Below are 14643 nucleotides of genomic sequence, written 5' to 3'. Positions count from 1 at the left end.
TAACAGGATTATTAATAGGTTAGGTTAGGTTAGGTTATGTGTAACTTGTGCTTCATGAGCTTTACTAAAATTAAGCAATTTTATCTGTAGTATATAGTTGCATATGTGGACCGATTAAATCGGCTCATGAAGTGCTTTCTGGCATTAAAAAGGTTAACTATAGTTTAATTTTTTGTTTTTGCTTAGTTACAAATATATATTTTTTATTTGTACATATTGTATAATTACTCTAAATAAAAAAGCTAAGCAAAACCAATATTTAAATCAGGAATGCAGTACAAAAAATAGTTCTGCGAAGTAGCTTGTTATTCCTTTTACTCTAGAGACTTACTTGTCTCTATAATTTTTTAAGTCAATGACTTTTCATTTTGGTTAATGGAAATCTTTCTCCAATATGATATGTATTTGATTATAGTGACGCATTGCGGTAACCTGCTGGGTCAAGATGGTTTTAATTTAATTTAAATAAATAAATAAATAAAAAATAAAGGGAAGAATGTGGATATAAATATTAAAATGTTGCAAATGATCATGTTTTTGTAATATTTAAGAGCAATCAAATAAAACTAAAGGATAATAAACTGAAGCACATATTGGATTTTCGTTTACGAAAAATTAATAAATATATGTAATAAATGTATGTAATCTACATATATGTTAAAAGTAAAAATAACTCAATTTTTATGAGACGAATTAAGGAAGGTAAATTTTAGTAAAAATCATGAGATTTTTGGTTAAATGTTGAAAACAAATTGTTGTATTTAGTAAAAAATATTATTTATATAATATATAAAACTACACTTATTTTTTTAATTCATATTAAATATATAACGCAAAATACACAAGGTGTGATTAATTATTTTTCATTTCACTGAATATTACACACTAATTAAAATTCCAAAACCGAATTAAGACCTCAGATTCGGATCTCTAACGCCATTTTAAATTCCGATACATTATCCAGATACGACCTGAAGAAGTGGAAAAAACAATACAATCGTGAGAATTCACACCGTGGGACTTAGCACCCAGACAAAAATACCGCACGAGTTCACATACTAAAAAAATCATTGCAAGTCTAAGCGCTTCCTGCTTCTGTACGAATCAGAATCGAGGCTGTCAATGAAATCTTGAGACACAGAAACTTCATCTGCAATAGAGCGTCGCCTCCTTCGTCCGGAAATGACTCCCAACTGAAGAAGCACCGGGTTCGAAACCAAAGCAGCAGCTGCTCCCAAAAGAGCTACTCCAGCTAGAGGTAGGAATAAACCTTTCAATGCCAACGCCTGCAAAGTAGAAATTCATGATTATATGGAATAATTCTAACTTCCGCATATTAATCATTTTTATACGTACATGTGGATCAGGACCATAATGGGGTTGATATGGTGGACCACCGTGACCGCCGTGGCTATATGGTTTATTATGATAATAGTTGTAGTCGTTGTCTCTATCTCCGTGATTGTTAAAAGGTACTGAACTGACGTACGTCGGTCCGTGATTTATCCCATGATGAATGTCTATAAAAAATAATATTTAATTGGCTGTGCACACGTAGTAATGTACTGGATATAAATGCAATACTTGTGTCCTCCGGTGGACCGTAAACTCCGCTATATCCATTTTCATAGTGGCCGGAGCTTGACGTTTGGCTATCTCGAGTTCCCTAATAAAATATATGAACACATCTTATTTTATTACTAGACTAATGTTTAAAGAGTGTTTATATATAAAGCATGAATTTTCGGGAACGCATATATGCTGTAACGCAGAAATTTAATATAGAAGAAATGGAACGATTACATTATAAGATTAGATGAAATAATTTCACCTAAAATTACAAGAGCATTGTTAGCATGAAAAGTGAAATTTTAATTCAACAATGTAGTATATTTACTAAAAGGGCATTGTGATATGGGAAAACTTTGACATGCCATTTTTCGAGATACGCAGAAGACATTTTCTAAATTGTTTTCACCGAAACCGTAACGCACGACAACTTTCGTATTAAAACGACATTCAATATGGAATTATTTCAAGTACATGTGTTTTTATGTGTATATTGTATGATATTTATACTAGAGGTTTTCATATGATTTATTGTGAAAGAAAAACGTAAAAAGTGTATTACGGTTAAAAGGTATACCATCATGTATATTAAATAAAGTACGTTATTATGTGAGTAAGTATTCGATTGTGTTTTATAAATATTAATGTATATATGATTGAGTAAAATATACATTGAATTGTTACTTACCGAAGATGTGTTTCTATCTCGATCTTTATTCTTAATTTTCGGATCTTCATATCTCCCACTTTCATTATCGAATTTGATCGGCTTTGACTGAGAAAACTAGTGTTAAAAAATAATAAAAATAATCTAAAAAGAAAATAATTTTTAAATTCTTCCCTTTAGATTATAGTTTTTTATTATTCGTTATTTTCAATTATTTAAATATCTAATAGTTAACGATAAAATATTTATAGATTATAAAAAATCAAAAACTACAGTTTGCATTATATAATGAACACAGGTTCATACATAAATACATATCATATTTATATGTTACCAATAAAAATTATTTATTTATTATAATTAAAAAAATTATAGAGCAACAAGCTTTTCATACTTTAAAATTAGAATAAAATTTAATTTTAATTATACCTGCTGCCAAAAATACAACTTAGTATGCTCCAAAAAATAATTCCCATAATAAATTACTTTATATATAATTAAAATTAAACATAATTCATATTGATTTGATGAGATGAATAATTTATTATCAGCCATTGAAAAAGTCCACAGCTGCACAATATTAACTCGGAAGTATAAGTATTTTTTGGAATTTCGGCAATTTCAAAAAAATTTTTTTTTGTTTATTTTACTTATCGGCTATTAGTTTTAGAGGCGATGGCTATTATAAATAACTTAAAAATAAAATGATATATTTCATAAAAAAATGGTACAATAGTACTGTGGATAATCCAGCAGTACATCAAAGAAAAAAATTATGACTTAAATCGTTATAATACACTTCTGTGTTTTTAGATTTGTCGGTTTTTGGTGATTTAGAAATTTTAAATTTTAGTATATTCCACTACACATATCAACGAATACTGAATGAACAGTTGGATAAATATTTGAATAATAGGATTCGATTCTCTATAGTAATAGTAACTATTATCATAGCATTGTAACCCTTCACCTTTGAGTAGTGAGTTCATTTATAAACATTTGTTAATTTGTTAGTATAAATCTAGGAGTGATTTAATTTTACGTGTATTTCCATTTTTATTTCTGTTAAATTTATTTATTATTATTTAAAATAATAAAAAAAATCAATGATTCTATTAGTTATTGTTTTGATTTATTTTACTACATTTTTGGGTTAGTATGTGTTAGTAATTTATTTTACATATTTATTAAATATTATTCAGCTTTTGTGGATTTTTTAAAATTAAAATTAATATATTATATTGTTGCTATTATTTTGTATAAAAATCATTTACAAAATTTAAATTAAAAAAAATATATAAAAATAATGTTTTTTATTTATTCAGTTATATGTATATGTAAATATATTACAATTATATTATATGTAAATATCTAAACTATCTGGGGTACCTCAAAACAGTGAAAGATCAAGCGCCGTACATGTACGGCGATACTCCTCAAAGGGTTAAGTAGAGACTCATATTCCAAATATATCTACATTGAAATTATAAAAAGTAAAGTTTCACTAAATGCCATATCCAATTTAATTATTGTTGTTTTATTAATTAATAATTTAAAAAAATCAGCACAATATTTTAAATAGGCAATTAATATGCAGACAAGTTAGATATTTATGTAGTTGTTAAAGCTGGGTACCTCACAACAAATTCAGAGCTTCTTTTAAAATCACGCTATTATTAATACAACTAAAAAGGATTTATGCTAATTTTGTCTGTATGTCTGCATTTATTTTAAGAAAGGATTGTTTTATTTTATACAGCTTTCTCCTTTGTATTGTATACAATATTTTGTCGACAAGCTTCATAGCCATTGTAAATTATTGTACAACATCGGGAAGCTTAGTAATTGGATAAATTAAAATTATTACACCATTATTTAGCATTAATGAAATAATATATTATATAAATGATTGCAATTATATTTAATCAATTGCGTGTATATTTGATGAGTGGATATGCCTTTAATAATATATGTTTAAAATTGCCTCTTTAAGAGCATTATTAAAGGTATCTACATTTCGATAATCATCTCTAGTAAAATGTTTATAAATAATTGATCTGCTGGAATTACAGTGTTAATATGTATCAATTTAATATACAATACAGTCGTTTTATAATTTTTTATACCTATGTAAATTCTAATTATTCATATCAATCTATCTAATGTCTATTCATTATTTTTTAACGGTTATCTAATCGGCTTATTTGCGAAAATGTTACGATTTTGTCATTGATATAATAATTTATTCGTAACATGAGTAAATTACTGATTAATTTTTTGTTTTGTTACAAAATACGATTTAATCATATTCTGTATTCATAGCTGTTTTCCGCATAAAAATGCAATGACCATATCTGCTGCTCTCAACCTTCAAACTCAGATAATATTCCATATATTTTTATAATCGAAACACAGCTCAGTTTCCGCCTGATATGACAAGAGCACAATGAATATCTTCTGGCTTCTGAATTGAAGCATTGTTGACCACTTACGTTGCTTTCGTTGTCGTAGGCCCTCCTCACTTCTCTGGCCTGTTCCTCTTCGCCTGTGCTGGTGATGGCTCCGGCCGTAAACAAGCAGTTTCCAATAACTAAGAACACAGTTAAGCAGGACGCCTCCATTCTAGTCCATTCTTTGCGCGGTACTCTATAACTGGATGTTCTTCGCTTCACATGCTCGTTTTTATAAACTTTCTTTGCTGTTTTCGTTGACAATGAGCATAGAGCGAATCCATTGTTTTGCTTCTAACGCAGGAGACGCGATGGCGTAACTAATCGCTCTCGTTTTCCTCTCTCCGCATCGCCTTGTGACATATTTGTGTGCATTGCCATGACAGGCAATTTTCAGATGGTTGTAGTGGTGTGGTCGCTCAGGGATGGATGGTTTTTGGGATGTGGTTTTACACATCAATCATAAAGACGGTTATCGCCATGAAAATGGAATGTTGATAGAAGTATAAAAAATACCTCTGTAGATCAGCTATTTCTATTTTTTTTCTCAAATTTTAATGAAAATATAATACATTTATGAGACTACTGTACCGAATTGCATTCGCGACTAAAACAACAGCGGTCTTCTAAAAACTTATTTTCGTAATCGGTCATCAGCACGTCGCTGTTCAGTTTCTTTAGCGGTTTGCTTGACACGTACTGCAGTATAGTACGTAATCTAAATCGTTAAAATTTGAGATTAAAATGAGTTTAAAATAATTTACTTAAAAATGACATGTGCAAAATGTCACGTTGCCACTGTTCACTGTTTTGGAAGAGTTATTGTGATAGGTAAACAAACAGACGGACATACACATACATATATTTTCGTTTTTTTAGTAGACATATACATATGTAAGCTTCTCTCTCGGATTGAGCTATATTCACCTCTATGTTAAGAATAAATGACCCACAAGTTTTGGAGATTTTTTGCTGCACTGGCAAACAAGTCTTGACATTTTCTTTAATTAAAACACTGTACATGTTTATAGCTATAGTAAAACCCCCGAGAGGTGAGTTAGATTAGTTTGTATTTTGGACTTGACCTAATAATTAATATTCAACTATAATTAATTTTAGAATTTTCATTAGGTTAGGTTTGGGTTTGAACAAAAAATGAACATTTCACAACTGTCAAATCGAGTTTTATAGATATTTAAAAGCAGCGCATTAGCGCCTATCAGTTAAATTATATTTTTGCTAGTAGAAATATATATCTACTTTGTAAACCTTGGACATACAGAGAAAAGCGGTAACCAATCACTAATAGTTAAACTTAATATATAATACAACAATCGATAAATTATGTAACTATAAAAGTTGGCCCTAATTATTTAAATAAATACGGTATTTTTCAATATTTATTTAAATGATAATATATATGGATACATTGTCCATTCAAAAGCGATTCGTTCATGGTACATATTTTGCTTACTATGACCAGATAATGAGCGCAAATTCAATACAATTTAATTTTGATTGACAGGTGGTGTTGAAACGAATGCAATTCCATTGTTTTAAAACACATTTTTTCCAAGGTCGTTCGGGTCGCTTTGAGAACCGTGTCGCGGTCTATGTCGCAAAATCACACATTATATGTATATTGACAGCTTCCGGCTTCTTCTTTTTCTTCGTCATTTTTTGTACATTTTAACTTAAACGGACAGCTGTGCGTTCGTGAACGCGCCACTACAATGGGATTAAATCTGTGTCGCGCCGCGTTCAATAGTTATTTCCGAGCATTGTGAGAATGCAATAAAACACGCACGATTTGTAGCGCTCGGAATTTCCATTTTTCTTCTCGATGCGAACACATATCAGGAAGACGTCGCAATTGGCTAATTTAAATAAGCGTTGTAACTAATATTACACTTTGGAGAGCAGGGCTACCAACGCAACCGTTATACGACCATACCCTTTTTTGTACTAAGTCAGAATTATAAATTATTTGTAAAATAAATGATATCACATAAGATGTGTGGCAATTTAAATACAGGTTTCGTCTAATGAAAATAATCACAATTTATTAACTTGAAAAACAAATAGTTTGTTTACTGACATTTTAGTTTAATATATTTATTAATATTGTGGCGGCGGACATGTGTCACAAAGACAGAATTGAGATTTATTATGATTGAGAGAGAAAAAAATAATACATAAAATATGTATTCACAGAAACAATTAGATTAATATATATACAATAATGGGTAAACCACAATGCGTCTACCAACTGCGAGTACCTGGATGAGAACAAATCAATACTATCTGACAGATAGTTAAAAAGCTAGAGAGCTTTGCTTGTTGGGGAGTTGCCCAATACTTATGTTTTTGCATGCGGTACTTCGAACAATACTTTGGAACGCAACCGCTGGTAATTAGGTGGCGTACAAAAACTAAGTTCTTTCAGAAACTCCATATTGTGTATATTCCCTACAAAATTAGTGCAGATCTATTTGATTACCTATATCAAGATTTTTCATCATAAAATTAAAAAAAAACAGCAGGTGATTTTAAACATATAATAACCTGCGCACGAAACTATACACTGACCTGATTAAAATGATTGGTTTATTTTACGAGTTAGTTTAACTTTAATAAGAGTAATTTCTTTAGCAATTATTCCTAACTACGGCTATTATTTTATTTTATTAATTGTGCGAAATAGGTTTTCATAAGTTTAATACTACTTTAATTTGCGGCAAATGGGATTGTAATATGATCAATTTAGTAATTGTTAATAATTTTATAAATTGTATAATCCTACAGCATAGTATCAATAGAATTACAAATATTACAATTAAGTCCATTAGTCTCAATGTGTGCAAGTAGCAAAGTGAAATAAACATCTCTGGCACATCTAAATATTTACTTAACGTTATCAAAGTATTGCCGCGGGGTGAACGAGCAAAGGGAAGGAGCAACACGTGTCTGGCATTTCCTTTTTTCTCTCCATCTTTTTTTCCAAATTTACTCAGAGGTAGCAGTGACAGGATTTAAATCTTCAATCGTCATCTAAGGGCAATAAAAGTATTTTTATATCAATGTTATTATTCGGTACGCTTGGTATTATTTGAAGCGGTGCTCCATATAAAATTCTGTTTAATATTAACATGCGTGGACCGTTTTGAGCGAATTTACCAAAAAAATACATATACATATACAGACCCCCATCCCCGTGGCCGTAAACATAAGATGCTCAGGTAAACATGTCGGCTTCGGCCCCCGGAGGGGGCGTAGCTCGTATATTCGCGAAACTTATGCCGCAAGATTCACCCTTGCCTTATTTTTCTGAATTATTAATCTTGAAAGTTATTTGTAGCTTCAGCAAACATACGTGTTTGCAATGCGGACGATTTTGGGGGCGGTAAGCCCCGGGGGTGATTTAAGCGCTCTGGACATAATCATTATGCAGTATACCTTTTGATAAGCATACGAGTGTATATATGTGAGATATAATATACTATTATGATTGAAAATTACTTTATCTTTAACAGTATTTGTACATTTAATAAGAAGTTAAGTTTATCATATGTCTGCATGCTATTATGTATATAATATTTTTTTCTAAATGGCTACAGATACATATATTATGTAGCACAATGATGCTAAGAATTGCATTTTACTTCAAGCTGATGTTGATAAATTATAGTTTTACAAAAGTTATTTCTATAAAAATTAACCCTATTATATAGTATCCTTCCAGACAATTAAATATATACAAATATATGTAGGTTTGATATATATGATGGTAGAATATAATTGTAGTTTGAGAAGTATGATGTATATTAATATAAATACTAGGACTTATATTTGTATCGCTTATACTTTTAAAACTACTGAAGCATTATTATTGTTTAGGATACTAAAAAGTTTAAGTATGTTTTAAGCTATCCGCTGCTATATAAAACCTTTATCCGAGATGTTAGTAATGGGCATAAAATATATTTTTAATGAAAAAAAATTAAAAACATTGTAAATTTTTTTCTATTTAACTATTACTATTTACTTCGAAATATCAGTAAGGCATGTTGGCAACTAAAAAGTTTGTTTTAGCTATATATTTTTCATGCTTTAATATATATTTTTTTTATTTTTAATGATTTAAAAAAAATATTATATCTAACTTTTATTAAAATAAATACAGTTTCACTAATATTTAGCAGCAAAATTAAAATATATAATTCTTTGATACATTTCGACAGTGGCGTAGCTATAGGGGGGCGGGCCGCCCCGGGCGGCACTTGCTTGGGGGCGGCATACTCGCGATGGGATCGTCTAGTGTGGTTCTTAACCCTAAATGCACTAAAACATATATAAATCCACGAATAACAAGAGCTTAATAATATCCAATTTATTATTTTAGGAAACGCTGACTTTATGACCCTGCAAAAAATGTATAGGGGGGGGGCGGCGGCAATTTTAAGGATAGCCCTAGGCGGCACATACCCTAGCTACGCCACTGCATTTTGACTGGTTTAGTTTTTTTGCAATGTTGCCCAGAAGATCCAAAATATTGGTTTCCTATGCTATATATACAAACAGGTTATTTATGCTAAACTAAAAATTATTAATTTTGAAATAGCAATAATAAATAGGTTATGCAAAACGTTATAAAACACTCTTCTGTATTATCAAAGAAAAAATGCTTAAAAAGGTTTGCTTTGCTCTGGACCCTCGTCACGATTGCATGTTTTGGAAAGCTGTCTTTTTGTTTACATGGAAAAAATGGGTCCATTAGAGGGATTTTTGACTTGATATGTTCACACGTGGATTCAGCGTGGATGGACTAGATAATTGTGTGTCGTTGCGCTTTTCGAACGTGCAGTCTAATAATATTCCTTCCCTATTTTCAGAGACCGAAATAGACATTAGCATGTGTCGAGTATTTCACTAGTGAAGTCCAAGAGGATACAGAAAAGCAAACAAGCGCTTCAATCGATGTATACTTTTCTATATGCCCGACAAAATTTGTAGCGTGGTAGAGATTCTCAATATTTTTTATCAGTTGTGGTTTCGATCTATGCAGCCAAATAAATGTAGTGATATATTTTCCTGTTATATGAACTAAAATTATGCAGCCATTTATTAATATTTTTTGTAATTAAGAAGCAGTTTTACAGAATATATGTATCAATTGTGCAGATTATTTTGTACAGAAGAATTTTACTTTGGCCGTTCATATATACTTGTTTTGTATACTTCATTTTTTAAGTAGTGTTCTTTTGAATTTCATGTGAAAAATAAAGGATGATTATATCGCCTTCAAAAAAGAACAGTCATTTTTTTTTTTGAATGCGGTGACGAAATCGCGAATATATTTAAATGCTAGTTTTAAATCAAATAAATTCACAGCTGCATTCAGAGTAGGTGGTGAGAAAAGAGACAGGGATTTTTGATTAATACTGGAAGCATTGTTTAACATTATTAATTTCGATTAGCATACAATTGGTTTCGACTTTTGCGAAAATTTCCGCTCAAAAAATTAATAAAGAATGTAATGATCAATGACTGCAGATTAATACTTTCACGTTTCAAGATTTTGGCAAGGATTTATTCGCCGACTAAATGAAACAAGAGTAATTTTTTTCAAAATACGTTAAAAATATCATGTGATGGAAAGTGACCGGTAATTAAATATGCATTAAATAGTTTAGTAAGAATTTTAATAATATCAAAGAAAATAATTATATATGTACTTGTATGTTGAAATAATGGTTTTACTATTCTTCGTATTTGTTAATATTTTTTACAATTAACTATTAAATTATTACATGCATACATATTGCCATAAACTGTTATAAATATAATATATTAATACAAAAAATACATACTATTTAACACATATTTTTTTATATCTCCAATTTGCATTTACATCGAGAAATGAGAAACACTAAATTCAAGTCACATGACAATATTGAGGAAAAAAGGGTTTGTTTTGAAACATACATCGCTATTCGATCTTGAGAAAAAATAGAAGAAAAAGAAAAAAATGCATATATTTTGACATTATTGATATTAGGAAAGTTACAAAAAATTGTCTATATACGTATTTAAGTTAAAATTGCTTAACCATATTTTTATTCTTATTACTATGTTTTCAATGAAATCACGATATTTTTTGCCAAACTACTTTTTAAACTGAACACTGTTTTATTTTTTCCCTGTATATGTTAAAATGTCCTCGAGACAGGAGCAATTGTAACAATTGTATTTTCATAAAAAATATGATGTAATGAAATCTGAAGAATGTTCACGTAGATAAAACTCAAACTTCAGATAATATATATATAAAAAAATTCAAGCTACAATATTTAAAGCAAATGTTATAAATATTTACCATTAGATTATTATGCAGAAAAATAATTTATCCTATATTGCATTTAATAAAAAAATACATACTTTTCTAATTTAACGGTCATTTATTTTGCTAAAATTTGCATAGATACTAAGTTCACAAGAGTAATTTTCCGTATTCGGATAAACATTTTTAAAACTACGTTCACGTACTTTAAGCAATTTAGTTAGTTGCTCCTTGTATATGCAAATATTACATCTACACCGGGGATTAGAAAAGGTAGTGGGAATTAATTGGATTTCACAAGCACAAGTTTGCTCGTAACGGAAGAGCTACGATTACATTTAAATGAACATTGTTATAACATACGTACGAAGTTAATTTCGTCGAAAAACTCACTTTCATCAGCCTAACGATTATGCAGTGAAATTTGTAATCTCACCGAAAGTCACGTTTATGTTCATTAATAAGAAATATAATTTTCTTCACACTTTGACAAGCGTTCGTTTGGGTTCTTCATATATGAAACCACCAGCTTCCCTACTACGCCATCTAAAGTGGCAATCTCACTGCGGCCGCAAAATGCACCGGTCATTTTCCAAATTGTTATATGCAGTTGCCGGAATGCCATCTCTAAATTGTGGGGCTATAAACTTTTGCCAACCCTGTCCTATAGGGGAGACAATATACAATTTTATCCTAGCCAACTAGTTATCGCTGAATTTTGTCTTATACCTTTCTTGAAATATGTGCACATATCGAGCCCAAAAGCGTTCTAATCTTAGCACTAAATATCTCAATGTCTAGATGTATTTTAAGAACCGTCCGCATTTGTGTCTGGAGTTAAGAATTAAATTTAAAAACTGAATGCTGTATATGTACATATATTATTACAAATAATTGCAAAATATGTCATATAAAACTTAATTTTTATTGTAGATGTACATGATAGTAATTGCATGCGTATGAAATTATAAAAGAGCTTACAACACAATAGTTGGGAAAAATATATTATTTTATTGTTGCTTTACACATACGCATAATGATGATGATGGTTCTTCATTGGAAAAAATGCGCATTCTCTTTTAATTAAATTTATGTGAAAGGTTAGCAAACCGTATAAGTTTGTTGCTCATATAATACAACTGAGAAGTAATGATCCAAATAAAATTTGCATTACTTTATATTATTACTACTAGGTAATGATTCTCTTGTGTTTTTAAGATGGTAAATTAAATGTGTATTCCTTCTTTCTACATATAATTTGCGGAAAATACGTAATAACAGCAAATATTCAATCATAGTTTTATTGTCAAGCATAGATCGAAAAGCTGAGCTAAAATGTTCATAATGTTTAATGCTTTATAAATTTGACTTGTTTGAAGCCACGATAAAATTTTCTGATTGTTATGTAAAAAAAATGCAAATGGAAAGACGATTATGTTGCTTATGGATTCACTTGTACAACATAAAAATATGATATACAACTACCACAACCTGATAAAAAATATTTCATTTTCGATTAAGCAATGAGGACTACGTACTAAAAAAATGTTGTATTTTGCCCATTGTCGCTGTACATGCATATTTAGATTATCGGTAATACCAGCAAGATGTACAAAATGGCGCCCCGGACCAATATGTGGACAATTTTGTGTGTCAACTTATGATGGCGCGGGCAAATAAAATGAAATGTCGACTTTCATCCTGTTATTCCGGACGGTTTCCGTGTAAATTGTGTGGAAGTTTCCCCTCGGACCGACTTTGATGGGCCGCCGAAACAAGCTGTCGGCTTTTACGACGGCCGTTACCGTTTTGACGGCCGCGAGCTACGGCACGAAAAATGGTGCGAATGTTGCCATATGCCGGAAAAAAATATTTTGCGAATATTGGACAATTTCGAACGATATTGGAACGATACTCGGATATTGGACAATAACGAATTCATAACGAAACGCAAATGAAAACATAAAAGAGTACAAAGTACCCATGACGTTATTGGGTCGCGATATTTTTTCGAATGAAATGTTTCCATTTCGGGGGAGGTCTTTATGACGCCTGGCGCCTTTATGATGATAGTACTAAAATAAGTGCTATTTTTATAGTTTTTAATTTTTATTGATTTTATATATCCAACCGACATGCGTAGTTTAAGCGAAGTAGAATTTTTTCCTTTTTTATAAACTTGTAGAGCTAGAGTGTATAAATTTTAAGGTTTGAGAATCTTAGGGGGCGCGACTTTTTAGCCAGGAGACGCAGGTGAATCTAGTTAGAGTTTTATTAGATTATATTACATTCGCGACAGACGATAAATGGCGAGATCTTTTCTCCGAGCGGTGGGGGAGAAGCTGGCGCAGAGATCATGTCCGTGGGAGGTCCTCAAAGGTCTTGCAGGTACCTGCAGCGAGTGTCTGGAGGCAGTTCCTCTTGTTGAGATGATCCTGTTCGGGAATCTCAGGTCGTATCTTTGCTTCTGTCGGTAGAGGCGCGTCTGCAAGGCTGGGTGAATCTGCTAGTCTCTTCAAGTGTCTGTTTCTCTCTCCTCATTACAGGCTTAAGTATCCAGAGTTGCAAAGCTTGCTGACCAATCACAATCATGCAGCGATAATTCAACCAATATATATACTCGATTCTGCGAAATAGGTACACGCCTTTAAAAAGCGACATTTGCTTGATGAGCATTGTCCAAGGTCGTATACTGCAATGGGAATCTTGTAGATCCGGTGATTTATTATATCCGTGACCGGTTCGCAACAAATAAACACTCTTTCAATGCACCGGAGAATCCTTGCGTGTTATTTATGAGATTTTCTGGTCGTAACGAAGGCTTTTGTATGTGATCCCATCATTTACGCTATTGTCTCATTTTCTTGTTGATGAATGATCATTTTGGTCACAGTAAATTAACGTGAGTTTTAAGAATACGACAACAAAATAAATAGCACATCCAATAACTACTCTTTGTTTTGATTAAAATGACACGTGCTAGACAATTCATTTTACCCTATGCATATTACTATTGTTCTTCGACTCTTTAGTTACCAATCGCCGAAGTGGCCATCTGGACTGTTTTGCATAACACATCTCGTTAATTTGCAATTCGCCAGAGCTGTCTTGAATCAGGATTATAAAATATATGACGCTTGATCACAGAGAGGAGAAATGCCAAGTAGAGACTGAATAGACATGAGAGACGCAGATCAACAGATCGCTTAGAAAGCATTACGAAAATGATACTTAAGATGTGATGGTCGGTATTTAATCTTGATAGATGAAAAATAGATAGTCCTGAGTAGAGCGATGGTCGGTATTTTATTTTAAATCAAGCACGGGAACAAGAGAATGTTTCGGAAAATGGACTTAGATTAGGCGGAAATTAGATTTAAAACTATCTAACAATTATTGGCAAATGCGAGAAAGACAATTAAGTAATAAATTCCATTATTTGGGTAATCTTTTTAGTTATCGAGTAATATTCTTAATAATACAGGTTGATCCAATTCGAGTTTGTTATGTTGGTAGCATTCTAAGTCAGACAGCTGTCAAAAATCACGCGCGTTCAAAGTGTCAAATGTTATTTTGCAACAAGATATTTATGAAATAGATCGCTTAACTACCTCTTA

The 14643-nt window shown here is 31.2% G+C and overlaps 2 protein-coding genes across 6 annotated transcripts in view; one reads left to right on the top strand and one right to left on the bottom strand.

Moving 5' to 3' along the window:
• spri (Src homology 2 domain-containing protein sprint) overlaps nucleotides 1–14643 on the top strand; it is a 280246-nt gene that overhangs the window by 3533 nt on the left and 262070 nt on the right. The window lies entirely within an intron of this gene.
• Nucleotides 926–12746, bottom strand: LOC148231840 (uncharacterized). 3 transcript variants are annotated; one of them, XM_088193653.1, is made up of 5 exons: nucleotides 12565–12746; nucleotides 2258–2344; nucleotides 1585–1666; nucleotides 1357–1520; nucleotides 926–1286 (listed from the first exon to the last, which is right to left on the bottom strand). In XM_088193653.1, exons 1-5 carry the CDS (start codon nucleotides 12604–12606, stop codon nucleotides 1068–1070), a joined length of 594 nt encoding a protein of 197 aa, XP_088049779.1. In that variant the 5' UTR covers nucleotides 12607–12746; the 3' UTR covers nucleotides 926–1067. The 3 variants fall into 3 exon arrangements, with proteins under 3 accessions (XP_088049779.1, XP_088049776.1, XP_088049778.1); XM_088193650.1 differs by lacking the exon at nucleotides 12565–12746 and adding an exon at nucleotides 4729–4995 and having other exon boundaries at nucleotides 2258–2353; XM_088193652.1 differs by lacking the exon at nucleotides 12565–12746 and adding an exon at nucleotides 4729–4992.

The sequence above is a fragment of the Plectrocnemia conspersa genome, unplaced genomic scaffold (assembly GCF_051122295.1).
Source record: "Plectrocnemia conspersa isolate PC_06_02 unplaced genomic scaffold, ASM5112229v1 ptg000009l, whole genome shotgun sequence".
NCBI lineage: Eukaryota > Metazoa > Arthropoda > Insecta > Trichoptera > Polycentropodidae > Plectrocnemia > Plectrocnemia conspersa.
Note: the sequence above shows the minus strand (reverse complement) of the source record. Positions and strands in the feature narration are given on the sequence as shown.

What these genes read in the sequence shown, in the direction of transcription:
- LOC148231840 (XM_088193650.1), bottom strand. Translation starts at nt 4,857, where the DNA reads ATGGAGGCGTCCTGCTTAACTGTGTTCTTAGTTATTGGAAACTGCTTG. An exon ending in CCTACGACAACGAAAGCAAC is followed by an intron (nt 2,354 to 4,728) that starts GTAAGTGGTCAA and finishes TTTTAACACTAG; the next exon opens with TTTTCTCAGTCAAAGCCGAT. An exon ending in ATTATGGTCCTGATCCACAT is followed by an intron (nt 1,287 to 1,356) that starts GTACGTATAAAA and finishes TCTACTTTGCAG; the next exon opens with GCGTTGGCATTGAAAGGTTT.